The sequence below is a fragment of the Python bivittatus genome, unplaced genomic scaffold, assembly GCF_059951505.1.
Source record: "Python bivittatus isolate LINGU-HERP-01145 unplaced genomic scaffold, Pbiv_v1 ctg000340_np1212, whole genome shotgun sequence".
In the NCBI taxonomy this organism is placed as follows: Eukaryota; Metazoa; Chordata; class Lepidosauria; order Squamata; family Pythonidae; genus Python; species Python bivittatus.
In genome coordinates, this window is record NW_028277056.1 from 18,314,935 (window position 1) to 18,330,210 (window position 15,276).

General features: G+C 39.6%; 1 protein-coding gene across 1 annotated transcript in view; it reads left to right on the forward strand.

Moving 5' to 3' along the window:
• DDX10 (DEAD-box helicase 10) overlaps positions 1–15,276 on the forward strand; it is a 163,829-nt gene that overhangs the window by 91,237 nt on the left and 57,316 nt on the right. The window contains exon 14 of the mRNA XM_088140641.1: positions 8,769–8,882. Within this exon, the coding sequence (XP_087996767.1) occupies positions 8,769–8,882 (114 nt within the window). The remainder of the gene's footprint in view (positions 1–8,768; positions 8,883–15,276) is intronic.

Below are 15,276 nucleotides of genomic sequence, written 5' to 3' on the forward strand. Positions count from 1 at the left end.
AAAGTGTATAGATTCCAAAACATGAGATAAAATATAAAATGGCTTTTCCCAACTCCGGGTAGGCTTTTAGAGGAATTCTGGAAGTTAGTGTTCCAACGTAGTTAGAAAGTACTAAGTTGGGAGGTCATGGTCGTTAAGCAAGGACCACGCAGGTTGTTAAGAGAGGACTTCATGTGATTGCAACTTCCGACTTCCTGCCAGCTTCCCCAATGACTTTGCTTGTGGGAAGCCAGCAGGGAAGGTAAGAAATGATGATCACATATCCATGGGATGCTGCAACTGTCAGAAATGCAGGCCAGTCGCTGAGCATTCAAATATGATCACGTGACTGCAAGGACCAGTCGTAACTATCACTTCTTCTGTGCTGTCATAACTTAGAACAGTTGCTGAATGATTGGTCATTTAGCGAAGACAACCTGTATACTGTAATTAAGAATGGTATTTGGCTGACTGACAGCTTCTGTAAAGGTTATATCTATAAGCATTTTTGATATGCACACCTAAGTAAAATCCATAGCAGGAAAGATGGTGGAGTATAAACAGAAATATGCTAGAGACCAACGAATAAAAAGTTGTCATTTGTTAATGGAAACATTAATGTAGCAAATTCTAAATTAGTAATAGAAATGGAAAGTAAATAATTTCATGCAATATTGGTTACTAGTGCCCTTTTACTTGAAACATAAGCCTGTGAATTAGGATAAGTTTAGCAAAACATGTAGATACAGAAACTCAGAAATGTACAGTCAGGTCCAGAAATATTGGGACATCAACACAATTCTAACATCTTTGGCTCTATACACCACCACAATGGATTTGGAATGAAACAAACACAATGTGCCTTAACTGCAGACTGTCAGCTTTAATTTGAGGGTATGTACATCCAACTCAGGTGAACGGTGTAGGAATTACAACAGTTTGCATATGTGCCTCCCACTTGTTAAGGGACCAAAAGTAATGGGACAATTGGCTTCTCAGCTGTTCCATGGCCAGGTGTGTGATATTCCCTCAGTACCCCAATTACAATGTGCAGATAAAAGGCCCAGAGTTCATTTCAAGTGTGCTGTTTGCATTTGGAATCTGTTGCTGTCAACTCTCAAGATGAGATCCAAAGAGCTGTCACTATCAGTGAAGCAAGCCATCATTAGGCTGAAGAAACAAAACAAACCCATCAGAGAGATAGCAAGAACATTAGGCGTGGCCAAAACAACTGTTTGGAACATTCTGTTTGGAACAAGAAGGAACACACCGGTGAGCTCAGCAACACCAAAAGACCCGGGAGACAACGGAAAACAACTGTGGTGGATGACCGAAGAATCCTTTCCCTGGTGAAGAAAACACCCTTCACAACAGTTGGCCAGATCAAGAACACTCTCCAGGAGGTAGGTGTATGCGTGTCAAAGTCAACAATCAAAAGAAGACGTCACCAGAGTGAATACAGAGGGTTCACCACAAGATGTAAATCATCGGTGAGCCTCAAAAACAGGAAGGCCAGATTAGAGTTTGCCAAACAACATCTAAAAAAGCCTTCACAGTTCTGGAACAACATCCTATGGACAGATGAGACCAAGATCAACTTGTACCAGAGTGATGGGAAGAGAAGAGTATGGAGAAGGAAAGGAACTGCTCATGATCCTAAGCATACCACCTCATCAGTGAAGCATGGTGGTGGTAGTGTGATGGCGTGGGCATGTATGGCTGCCAATGGAACTGGTTCTCTTGTATTTATTGATGATGTGACTGCTGACAAAAGCAGCAGGATGAATTCTGCAGTGTTTCGGGCAATATTATCTGCTCACATTCAGCCAAATGCTGCAGAACTCATTGGACGGCGCTTCACAGTACAGATGGACAATGACCCAAAGCATACTGCAAAAGCAACCAAAGAGTTTTTGAAGGGACAGAAGTGGAATGTTATGCAATGGCCAAGTCAATCACCTGACCTGAATCCCATTGAGCATGCATTTCACTTGCTGAAGACAAAACTGAAGGGAAAATGCCCCAAGAACAAGCAGGAACTGAAGACAGTTGCAGTAGAGGCCTGGCAGAGCATCACCAGGGATGAAACCCAGCGTCTGGTGATGTCTATGCGTTCCAGGCTTCAGGCTGTGATTGATTGCAACGGATTTGCAACCAAGTGTTTAAAAGGGAAAGTTTGATTTATGATTATTATTCTGTCCCATTACTTTTGGTCCCTTAACAAGTGGGAGGCACATATGCAAACTGTTGTAATTCCTACACCGTTCACCTGAGTTGGATGTACATACCCTCAGATTAAAGCTGACAGTCTGCAGTTAACGCACATTGTGTTTGTTTCATTCCAAATCCATTGTGGTGGTGTATAGAGCCAAAGATGTTAGAATTGTGTCGATGTCCCAATATTTCTGGACCTGACTGTATATTTTCTATTTAGAGACCTCAGTTAAGATGTAAGTACTAAGTAACTGTCAAATTTTAGTTTTCCCAGAATGAACAGTGAAGATCAAGGGGCCGCAGTGGGTTTAAAGTGTTTTCTTGATTGTAATTCTGGAGGAAGAGTAAATAAAGAAACTAGAGAAAATAACAGTAGTAAAATTAACGGAGCATTAATTCTCTCTTTATATATCTGTATATCTATATCTTCTATCACATAAGATGGTAAAATCACACAAAAAAAGCATCAGATAACAAAGAATATCTATAGCATGATCCTGTAAAGATATTTCAAATATTAGTACCAGAGAAAGCCCAATTTCAGCAGGATTTATGAAACAGTTAGTGGTTTGCCAGGAAATACAGAATGATGGGCCCAGGTGGGCTTCTCTGAGTAAAGCATTTCATGGAACTGATGCCATTACTGAGAAGGAAAAAACTCAGCACCCTGCAGCCCTTTTGATTTCTTAGCCATGCTTTGCTAGATTTTTTTCTCTCAAAGCATTTATTACTTTGTGGACTTTCATTAATAATGCAGTGCACTATTGTGTTTATAATTAAGTGCCAGCTTTATTTTGGAAAAACGATTCTGTTTGTGAGCATCTTGGAAAAAATGTGCAGACAGAATACCACTAAATTATAACAGAAAATTGCTACTGGAAATGGAAACATTAGATCATTGGAAACAGTAATAAACAGTAGATCTGCTTATCATGGCTGGAACACATGCATCGTAACTTGTAAATCAGGACAGTGATATGCAATAGAGGTTGACATGAAGACACTGGAAGACAATTAAGAGGTGGAAATAAAGCAGAAGTACTTACAGGTTAGTCCTTGCCTTACGACAGCAATTGGGACCAGAATTTCCATTGCTAAGCGATGCAGCCATAAAGTACGATGTCATGTGACCACATCGCTTAGTGACAGCAGTCCCTCTTGCTGTCATAACCCCAGGACCGCACGGGTCATTAAGCGGGAATAGGCGGGCATCCCAGGCACGGAACTTGGGGGTGCCGCAGGGGAGTAGGGGGTACCATGGTTGGGTGCTAGGGAATGCGGGTGGGCTGGCATGGGCAGGTGCTAGGAAGCAGGGGTGGGCCCGCGAGGGCTGCAGGTGGATGCTGGGGAGCATGGGGAGGGGGTGCTACAGGGTACGAGATGAGCTCAGTGGGGCTCCTCAGGAGAATAAGTGGTGGGAGCGACTTACGGAAGCAACTTGCAGCCTTCCCTGCTGGCTTCCCCATTGACTTTGCTTGTGGGAAGCTGCCAGGGAGATTGCAAATGGCGATCACATGACTGTGCTTGCAGTGACATTGTAATCATGAGCTGGGCACCTGAGTGCCTAGATCGTGATCACGTGACTGTGGGATGCTGTAGTGGCCACAACTTTGTGGACCAGTCGTAAGATCCCTTCGTTTAGGCTGTTGTAATTTTGAACAGTCGCTGAATGATTGGTTGTAAATCGAGGACTACCTGTACAACTTTTAAATACTACTTCATTTGAAAATTGTTGGTGGTCTTTCATTTTTTTGTTTTAGAACTCCAAATGTATATTTTAATAACTATAGTTCTGACTTTCTAAGGTGATTTTTTTTTTCATAACCAAAATCTGGTATCTGTTATAATCTGTCAAGCTTACCCTCTGCTTAGGTTCAGCATTGATTCTATTTGATTTAAAGGTGTCCCGGTTTTTAAAGAATTTAATCCTCTCACCTGGTAGCTCTGATTAATACCCCACTTCCTCAACTCATGGATTTGAATTATTACCAGAAGCAGTGAGCTGAGCTTTGAAGTTCAGCTAACAATTTTGTTACTTTTCCAGCAGTTTTCCAAAGGAAAACATTATACATCTTCAGTCAGCAAGCTTGTGTATTTAAGTGCCTTAAATTTTAAAATGCATACTATGTTACAATATGAATAAATATACAGATCAACACTAGTAACTAATGTTCAGTGGTTGCTATAATCAAAATTACAAAAAGACAATCTGAAACATAATAATGTAGCCAATGCAATTTTAAAAGGAATACACTTTTTTCTGTAGTTTAAGATACAGTAAAATATTCTAAAGATGCTGTCTTCATGGTGCTCTAAGAAAAGTATAAATCAGTCTCTGATTTCTCCCTTTCTCTCCTGCAAAAGATAAATCAAGGCTGCATGCCAGACTAAAACTGAAAGGTGAATTTATAGCTTCACAAGAGCCCTCTTGATGAAGCTTGACTGGATAGTTTAAACATATTTGAACCTTGATTGTGTAACCTTGATTTGTTTGATTATTTTGCTCAGGCAAGCAGAAATTTTACAGCTGCAAATTTGCTTAACTGTTTCAGCTTTAAACAGATTAGATTAAGAAACCCCTGCTTGAACCTCAGTCTGTCATATCAGGGCTTTATTGTTTGACGCAGCTAATAAGGAGTTCTCTTTTAGCAGGAAGGGAACATGAGGAAAGTTCTCCAAAAGTCATGGGATCTAGATCAGGACTTTCCAGTCTAGTTTGATAGTCCTCCCATTGTGAGAACAGCTCTCCATTGTCTGAAAAAATACCAAAGCTAAAAATACTTCTGGCAAGGCCAGGTGTGTCAAGGGAGCTCAGAAGGTATCACTGGTCAATGGACTACAGATTGGCCCTTGTGATTGGGCTTCTTCTCCAACCTGACCTAATCAGGTGGGCTAGGAATTCTACAAGGTGCAGTCCTTCCATCTCCAGCCCCACCCATGTTTGCCTCTGCATCCAATACATCTGGAGAGTCTCAGGTTAGGGAAGCAATGTTACATTTGCTGATGGCCTTGTGTTTCTTTATAGAGCATAGTTGTGCGTGTATATAAAATGAGGTTTTGTGTGTATATAAACTGAGCTTCTCAGAATTGAATGACTTAAGAATAGCCTTTTTTTGAAAAAAAAATCCTATTTTACATTAATAGAAGTGATAATATTAATTCAGTTTTCTGTCTGCTTTTTTGCTCAGATTATTATCCTTTTTTTTTTTTTTTAAAGAGCTTTACGTATAATATTTCTGAGTATTACTTGAGTAGGATGAATAAAAACACTTACCGGCATAATAATGCTTTTAGTAAAATGACCAAAGTTCATATCTGCTTTAATTGGAGGTACATTCTTTTAAAAAGATAATGAACAGATTAATCATTCAAAAATCTATTTTCGTATCTTTCTCTTCTCTCTTTCCTTTTAAAAAAATTAATTAAAATTGATTTTAATTTTTTTTTTAATTTTGTCCTGGAAAAACATGGTTTAAAAGGCAGTAAACACTTTTAAAACAAATGAATTTTTTGTCATATTTTGACAAATAGAGTTCCATAAGCTGAGACTATTCTCTTTAATCTTATCTCTAACTGAACTGTATTTAGACATGGAACTAAGAATGAAGAATAAGTATTTAGCATCTAGGTTTGCTTTCCTTGAACTGTTTCTGGAATGGCTGGACTAACTTTATATCCTGTCTTTATATCCTGTCATATGTTTACCTTATTTCCTCAGATGTGCAAATAATTCTAAGATTTGTAAGTAGATTTTTGTGCCAAATGAATAGAGCTGCTAAAATTTTGTATTGTATTGATTTATCAAATAGAAAGAAAGTAACAATCTGCTCGCCTCTTTTTTTTATGTTACATATATCATAGTATATATTTTGAGATTGTCTTTAAACAGCACACAACCTCTTTCAAGTGACTTCATTTTTATTAATTAGCTTGTTTTATAGCTGGCTTCCCACCAGTTTAGGAATCCCAGTAATTGACATTTCTTAGTTGTATCCACCTGTTGATGAGATGATGTCTGCAAGTGCCTTTCCTTCTTCATCATATCTGGGGGGTACACAGGGTGGTGCAGGGTAGGGGAATCCACAGGGGTTGGATGAAAAAGTGAAGATGACAGCAGTGACTGTGCAGGCGAAGCCCCCCTTCTTTACATGTGTTGTGATGCACCTAAGAAGGTGTCAGGGGTTTAATCGTGCAATTGTGGCTACCATCTTGCCTTCTTTGATCACACACACATGGATGCTTCTGTGACATTGGAGTTAGCTGTTTGTAGTTCTTGCTTTCCTTCCATTTTAGCATTTTAATATTTCTAAGGAACCAAGTCTCTTTTCTAAACTGCAAAATAGTTGCAAAAAATCCATTGGTAATGACTTGACCTGTTATGAAGAAAATCAGGGTTTTTTTCCTCACCCTTGCCCACAGCTGCCTATATTCCCAATGTTAAAAACAGTTATTGAAACTGGCAGGTTAAAAATTGGATTCCAGAGGGCAAGATAAATTGATTATGTCATTTTCATTAAAGCCCACGAATGTATATTTATGCCTTCATTTCTCTCTCTCTCTTTCTTTTTTTTGAATACAAATTATTTTGCAGAACATGCAACCAATATCCATTTCTCACTTCTGTGATGGATGCAATGAAATGGGAAATAAGAAATATTGTTCTCCTCTTATTTAATTGAATTGTCCTTGACTTGTGGGAATGAGGGATACTATTCTTTCCAGTGATTTCAACAAAAGCATTTTGTATGGCTTTTTTTTTTTTTTTGTGGCTTCTGTGGTTTCCCTGGCCTCTTCTCTCTTCCCCCTTCCCTTCCAACATTTTACATGGATATGTAAGATTTTAATTATTTATGCCATATCTTTAATATCGGACCTCCACATTAGTGGTTGTTCCAGCCTGTAACAACAAAAAATGAGGAAAACAATCTGCCCCTTGGATCACCCACTGATCTTTCCATTCCTGCTGTAATGTGCTGGAACAATCACTGTTGTGAAAACAGCATCTGTGGCAGCCTCCGTGTTCATAATGTATGAACAGAAGAAGCTGCTCACTCTTGAGTCAGATCATTCAGCAATCTAGCAAGCGTAGCTGATTCCAACTAATGTATGGGACAATTTTGTCTGGATAAAGTAAGAGTATACGAAGTCATGCATGGCATGGAGAAAGTGGATGAGAAGAATGCTTTTCCCCCCTTCTCAAGACACTAGGACCAAGGGCCATCCAGTAAGGCTGATTGGAAAGAGATTTAGAAAAGAAAGCAGATCTTCATACAGGGCATAATTAACCAGTGGAATTCATAACCAATCTCCGTGTCAAGGAGATGGACCAAAAACTTGGTTGGTTTTAAAAGGGAATTTACAGAGGATAGGTCTATCCTATCCTAAATTGAGTCTAGTTTTTACAAGCAGTTTGTTGCATGGACAGCCTGTTTCAAATCATCTTGATGGGATTTGGATCCAGTCTTTGATCTGGCTATTCCAGAACCCTCCATTTCTTTTTTTCCAACCATTCCTTGGAGGAGTAACTGGAATGTTTAGGGTCACTGCCACCTTGCAAGCTCACATTATCCTCAAGCACCCTCTGGTACAATGAAGAATTCATAGCAGATTCTGGAATGGTGAGCTGCCCGGGCCTTGATGCAGCAAAGCCAGCAGCCCCAAACCATACCATTTCTACTACCATGTGTTACAGTTGGTATCAGGTTCTTCTGGTGAAATGTTCTCTTTGGTTTTTGCCAAACGTGTCTTCTGGTACTGTTTTAGGTATTTGAAGGAATGATAAATGTAGGTGTGTACTTAGTTTTTCCACATGTGAAATTTGCATTTATGTTTATTTAAATTACACAATGGACCACAAAATGTAAATGGTGTATGATATTTGTTATATCCTCCCTATCATTGTTGTTGAAATGAAGATTCAATATCTATATGTTGAAAAAGTAAAACAATCAGTGGAGTGTACTTAGTTTTAACATCACTGTGTAATCCATCCTGTTTGTGCGCAGCCCAGATGTATTTTGAGAAACAAAATCATGGGGAAGATAGTCTGACCCAGCATTTTATGATCAAATATTTTTCACAGGCCACTTTGGAGATGTTATGGTCTGAACCTGGGGTCCTCTGAGTTCTGCACTTTTATGAGTGGGAATGAAAGCAAATCTGATGAATGCTCATTTAACAATCTGAGGAGGTTTTTGCACGATCTGGACACACATAAATGAACACATGGGAATGTCTTTGCTATCAAGCAAAAGAGAACTCTATAAGACAGGTTTTAGGTTTCCTCTGGCTCAGTTAAGGGTGCAAAACTGCAGCTGTACTGAGATAGTATCATTGCCTCACCACAGTCTGATGTATTAGTGACTCTGGAAATTTCCCCTTTATCTTCTCTTTTCTTTTTGAGATACCACATCACATTTTAACAAGGATTTCTAAAATTTGCAGGATTAGAAATCTATTTATAAAAAAAATGCTATATGTTAGGATTTTTTTTGGTGCTGATTAAATGATGCTCATCTCAGAATCTTTTACATTAAAGGGTAACCAGGCTGTCTTCCATTTTTTCATCTTTTTAGGTTACACCAAGTTTGAAGCTGAAGAAGAAAATAACTAAAACAAAAGAAGCTAAAAAAGTTTTGAAGAGAAAATTTAAAGTAAATACAAAAATCGTATTTGCGGATGATGGAGAGGTAAGATCAGATACAAATAATTTGTATTGCTAAGAATTCCTACATGAATAGCTTTTTGAGGTGTAGACCAAGGGAATATTACCTCTATTAGCCATGTATAGTTGATTATATCTGAGTTTAATAATCCCTTAGACATTTGGTTTTAGATAATTGCAATGTCTATGATTGCTCAAGATTTCATATCCACCTAGTGGGGCAGGTCCGTGCTACAGGGCACATGTTGGGTTGGTAGTGTGTTGAATTTTCTATGACTCTGTTGTCATGGACAGATCACTCTTTGATCAGTTTTATTTATTTTTTAATAATAATTTTTATTAAAATTTTCAGATACAAAGATGAAAAACTAATACAAAACGAGGAAAATATAAAAATAAAAAAATTAAAAGTGCAAAGACATAAAAAATTAAAAAGAAAAAAAAGACCAAAAAATAGTAAAGAAAAAAGAAAAGAGATATATAAAGAAATGATTTCCCCCTTCATCAAGGCAAATACAGACAAATTCAGTAATTTATCACCTTCTCTAATTTTACAATAAAAGATCACCTCTTCCCATATCTCATCTCTTATCTATAAACAAAATTTTAAAGCCTTGTCATTCAGTCCTAGTCAAGAAAAATCCATTAAGAGCTACCAGAAACAACAACACATATTTTAACCTTGATTAAATAAGCCAACTTTATATTCCTTCCCTTTGCTTTTAAAAATCTTGATCTTTAATCCCTTTAAATAATGTCCCAAAAGTTTATTTCTTTTCATTCTTTGTCTTTTCTCAGGAACTTCTTCATAAGTTTAACACTCTCTTTGCTAAGTCCAAGATAAGAAAGTTATCCAAGTCACTCTTCTGTTTTTTTATTTGTATGTCTCTTTTAATTATGACATCAGCCAGTTTCATTTGTAAATCCAATGTAACATCTTTTTCCATATTGCTCTTGTAATTTATCATTTTTAAATCCATATTCAAACCAGTCACAGTCTCATTCTCATTCTCTACTATCACCTTTCTTAAAACCATTTTTATGGTAGTAGACAATCTTAAGAGTAACTTCTGAGTGCATTGTCCCACAAATCCTTGAATTCTTCCAAAGTTAGAATATTTTGCATCATTCTATATTAGTGAGTCTCTTCTCCTTTAATTATGATCTTTAGTTCTTTCTGGTTCCCTCTAGTGTCCAACCTTCAAAGTCACATCTTATGTTTTTCTTTAATCCACAAAATTTTCCCACGGGAAGATTTCTTACACTTAGTTTCAAAATTTTCATACATTCTTCAATCAAATTTTAAACAACCCACAGGAAAGAGTCTTGTCATTAATTTCAAAATCTTATTTAAATCCATCTGGCCCTTTAGTCTGTTTATAACTTTCCAAAAGCAACACTCTAATCACCATTTTGCTGTTTATTCCAAAATAAGAATTTTTTAAATCCTTAAACCTGCATAAAACTTCTTTCATCAAAGATTGAAGGAGATTCATCCGGTGTAATGAAACTTGCCTTTCCAAAAGTTCTTAATATTCAAAAAGCCGTTAACAAGCAATTTCCAAAAGTGATTAAGAAAGGAAGTATGTGAACCCAGTGTCCTTTTGAAGGGGTTGAACCGCCTTGGCCAAAGATGATGATCCCTCGGCTCCCAGATCTCTAAAACCAGCTGGAGACCACAGTCTTATGGTCTCCTTGTGAAGAGTCACTGTATGGAGCACTTGTGGGTGATCCCAGGTTCTCTTCTTTATCCAGAGAGGAATTTCAAAGACCCAGTCCATTTACTGGCTCCTCATTTCACTTCAATCATCAACTCCGCTCTCAGCAGAGCCGTCTTCAGTCTGCCATTGCTTCCCCAGAATCTCTCTGATCAGTTTTAGACTACAGGTAGTCCTCAGCCTGCAACCATTTGTTCAGCAACTGTTCAAAGTTATGAAGGCATTGAACGAATGGTGATTACGACCAGTCCCAGCACCCCTATGGTCACATGATTGTGATCTGGGCTCTTGACAACTGGTTTGCACTTATGACTGGTTGCAGTGCCTTGCGATCACATGATTACCATTTGCAAACTTCCCTGATGGGTCTCCCAGAAAGTCAGTGGGGAAGCCGACAGGAAAGGTCACAAGTTGCTGGGATGAGTCTCCCCGACCTGTGCACCCTCCCCCAGCCTCTTTGTGTTCACACCATGCTGGCCACTCACACACCTCCATGTACCCTCCCAGACCTGTGCCTCTTGCACGCTCCCTCACGCCCCCTCCTGGACCCACTCTGCACTTCTCACACACCCCTTCGGACCCTCGAGTGCCTCCCTGACCCATGCCGTGCCTCTCATGCACTCCTCTCTGACACGTCCTCACACCCTCATGCCCCCTCTCCAACCTTCCCCCGCATCCCTGTGCATCCTCTCGCTGTCTTCCCCACCTGGCATCAGCCACTTACCTGCCTGACAGCCTAGGACTTGCAACTTCCTGCCCGCTTCCCTGCTGAGTTTGGTTGTGGGAAGTTGGCAGGAAGTTGCCTTGCCTAACAACTCTGGGATTTGGTTAACAATGGTAATCGGGACTGCAGGGATTGCTGTTGCTAAGCGGTGCAGTCATGGTTTACAACTGCATCACTTAGCAATGGCAATTCTGGTCCCAATTGCCATTGTAAGTTGAGGACTACCTGTGTAACATCTGCAGGGCTGGAAGATCAATTAAAATAGTAAGACTCTGGGACCTGATTTTTTTTAGCTTGTAGATCTTGAGGACATGGATAGGATATATGAAGAGAAGAGGGCTACTTCCTGCTTGTTTGATCTTGCCTTGCTCCTCTTGGCTGCTGAAATCAATCAGCTTTGGACTGGTCTTAATGGTTAAGGGATCAGTGTGTTTCTGCCTATTTAAAGAAGGCAGTTATAAGATTTCTATAGGTGGTTCTTGCTTAATGACCTACTCATTCAGCGACCGTTCAAATTTATGACAGTGCTGAACGAATGGTACTTGTGACCAGTCCTCCTAGTTGCAGCTGTTGCAGCATCCCCATGGTCACATGATTCTGATCCAAGCCCTTGCGAACTGGCTCGCAATTACAATGTTGCAGCATCCTGCAGTAACATGATCACCATTTGCAACCTTTGTTGCCGGTTTCTGTCAAGCAAAGTCACTGGGGAAGCTGGCAAGAGGTTGCAAATGGTGACCTCATGATGTTGTGCTTAACGATGGTACAGGATTTGCTTAATGATGGTAACCAGAAGTGCCGAAACTGCCATCACTTACCAGCATGACCATGTGACATTGCTCATTACAACCACGTTGCTTAGTGATGGAAATTCCAGTTCTAATTACCGTTGTTAATGAGAACTACCTGGATTCTAATTGAATTGAATCTTCTTATTGGTCGTCTTTGACGTGGAATATCTCTGTAATTATATAGTCAGTCTCAAATATTATATTCTTGAGGAAAATGATTGAGAGAATGATGGTCTTGCAGCTCCAGAAGCATCTGAATACAGTTGGACACATTTTAACAAGCATTTTTGTCTGGATTTTAGTACTGAAACTTGCCTTGGTGAAGTGCCTATACTGAAAACCAGATGTGGGGATCATGACTGAAGTAGTCCTCCTGGACCACTTGGTGATTCTTGTAATCATTGACCATGATTATTTTCATGGACCCTCTGGCAGGGTTAGGGGGCACAGTTTTGCAGTAGTTCTGGCCTTTCTATTGAGGCATATTCAGAAGATGGTACTTGGGGATTATTGTTCTACACCTGTGCTATCATATAGTACTCTATTTTGTCCCCTATGGTGATTCACTTCTATATGAAACTACTACTAGAGGTCATTTGAAGTGGCATGCTGTCAATATGCTAATGATACACAGAGTCCATTGGATTTGGGTAGCTAAAAAATTCAAATAAATAAAATAAAAAATAAATAATTACTGTTCTAGCTTCAAGGAAGTAATCCATATTACCTAATCTCAGTAATGGGCTAGTTGAGGAAGAGTGAACTAAACTTAAACCCAGGCAAAATGCAAGTATTGTTGGTAAGGAGGAAGTTGGACTTGGGGATTGAGGTGAAGCTTGGGTTTCTACCCATTGTCCTAGAAATATCAAGTTTGCAGTTTGGGAGTGCTCCCTGACTGACAACTATTACTGGATTTGCTGATTATTTCTAATTAAATACTACTTTAAAAGTTTCCAAGCGGAACTGATGGATTCCCTTAAACACAGTTTGAAAAGTTTCCAGCCTAGCAAATATATATAACAGAGAATAACAGGGCTAAGATCCTGTGGGACTTCCAGATCCTGACATACAGGCAGGTACTGGCCAGTGAACCAGATATTGTGGTAGTAGACAAGGACCAGAAGACAGCGGTGGTGATAGACATAGCAGTGCCAAGTGACAGCAACATCAGGAAGAAAGAGAATGAGAAGCTGGAGAAGTGCCAGGGCTTGAAGGAAGAACTAGAGAGCATGTGCCAGTTTGCTTCTGGATCCAATTCAAGGTGTTGGTTACCACCTTTAAAGCCCTTCATGGCACAGGACCAGGTTATCTGAGGAGCCATCTCGCCCCTGTTATATCAGCCCACCCCACTTGGTCCGGCATAAGGGGCATGCTGCAGACCCCACCAGTCAAGTAAATTTAACTGGTGGGATCTAGGAAGGGGGCCTTTTCTGCCATGGCCCCCGCTCTGTGGAACAACCTACCTCCTGAGATGCGGTGTGCCCTCACTCTCATGGCCTTCAGGAACAGCCTGAAATCCTGGCTATGCCAGATGGCCTGGGGGCCAGATGGGGACTCGCATCAGTGGAAGTGGCTTGTGGGGTAATTGATTCTGCCCCCCATCATCTTGAATGTTTTTAGTTTTTTATGTATAGGGTTTGCTTTATAGCTTGATCTTTTAATTGATTAATCAATTTTAATTAATTCATGTGTATTTATTTTTTAATTGTTTGTGGGTTTTGTTTTAATTGTGAGCCACCCAGAGTCACCCGTTGGGGGAGATGGGCGGCATACAAATTAAATAAACAAACAAACAAACATGGAAAGGAAAGGCCAAAGTGTCCCAGTAGTGGTAGGAGCACTTGGGGCTGTGACTCCTAAGCTAGGAGAGTGGCTCCAGCAGATCCCAGGAACAACATCACAGCTCTCTGTCTAGAAGAGTGCAGTGCTAGGAACAGCTAAGACACTGCGCAGAACCCTCAAACTCCCAGGCCTCTGGTAGAGAACCCAAGACTGAGGAAGACACATACCACCCATTGGGATGAGAGAGGATTAGACGGACAGACAGACAGACAGACAGATAGATCTGAACCGTGGTGTGCAAAATGCTTCACACTCTAAGCATCCTGTTTTGAGTTCAAAACAGTTGTTTTGTGCTCAAAGCAGGATGTTTTTAATCAAGTTGGAGGTGTTTTGAAGTAAAATTGGAAATGCTTTGCATGTCACTAATTTGAAATAAGTCTGAACTGTACTATATCTGAAATCCAAAAGTAAATTTCTTAGTTTTCATGAGCGTATATTTAATCACTATTTCTGATGAATAACTGTCATCAGTGTGGTCTGCAATCCCACAACAAACTAATAGAAAAAATACAACTGTTCTTTTTCTGTGGGAATTGGTGGCAGTTTTAAAACCCCACTTCTGTGTGCTCATTTAGTGGATTGAATGGATTACGTAAGGAAGTGTTTCTGTGTGGCAGAGAATCATAAATCTGCACAGCAGAGAGGATCCGAGAAGGTCTGTAGGTTTGTAGGTGCTTTTTATCAATATATAACCTTCATTTGTCACATCTCTGCTTTCAACAGAACTCAACCTCATTCTTTCTTGACTCCCTTCCCCTTTTTTGAACCACTTCAGTGTTCTCAAGAGTGTAATGAGCCCAGCACCATTTCAGTACCTCTGCAAGCAGTAGATTACCACTGGGTGCAGGGAAATTACAATCTGCCATGAAGCATTTATGTTAGTTTTCAGAAGGATAAGACAAATGCCCTGCTCAAGTCAAAGTCTTAATGCTTTGATTCTTAGTTCATTGTGATTGCAAAAGCTAATTTGAAACTGAGAGCGATGGATAGCAAGCATGTGAGCTTGGTAGAAAGTTGCAACCATTTATTTTCTGTCCGTTTTTCTTTTTTTTAGGGAGTACTATAATGTGTTTCTCTGGCAGCCACTGTCAACTTCTCTAATGAGGTCAATGTATTAAAGCTTGTTTTTACGAATATCTGTGAGGAATGATCATGTGGACTGTGATGCTGCATTTAAAATGTGATATAGAAATATGGATTCTGGCAATATTATGAACTAGGTCCTGGGAGGGCGGGTGTCAAAAAGTCTGACCTTTTCAGCCATTTGTGCATGTAATTATGCCATTGTACTTAAATATAGGCTTAAGCAACAATGAGCAATTTTAGGTGTTTGGTAGGTATCAT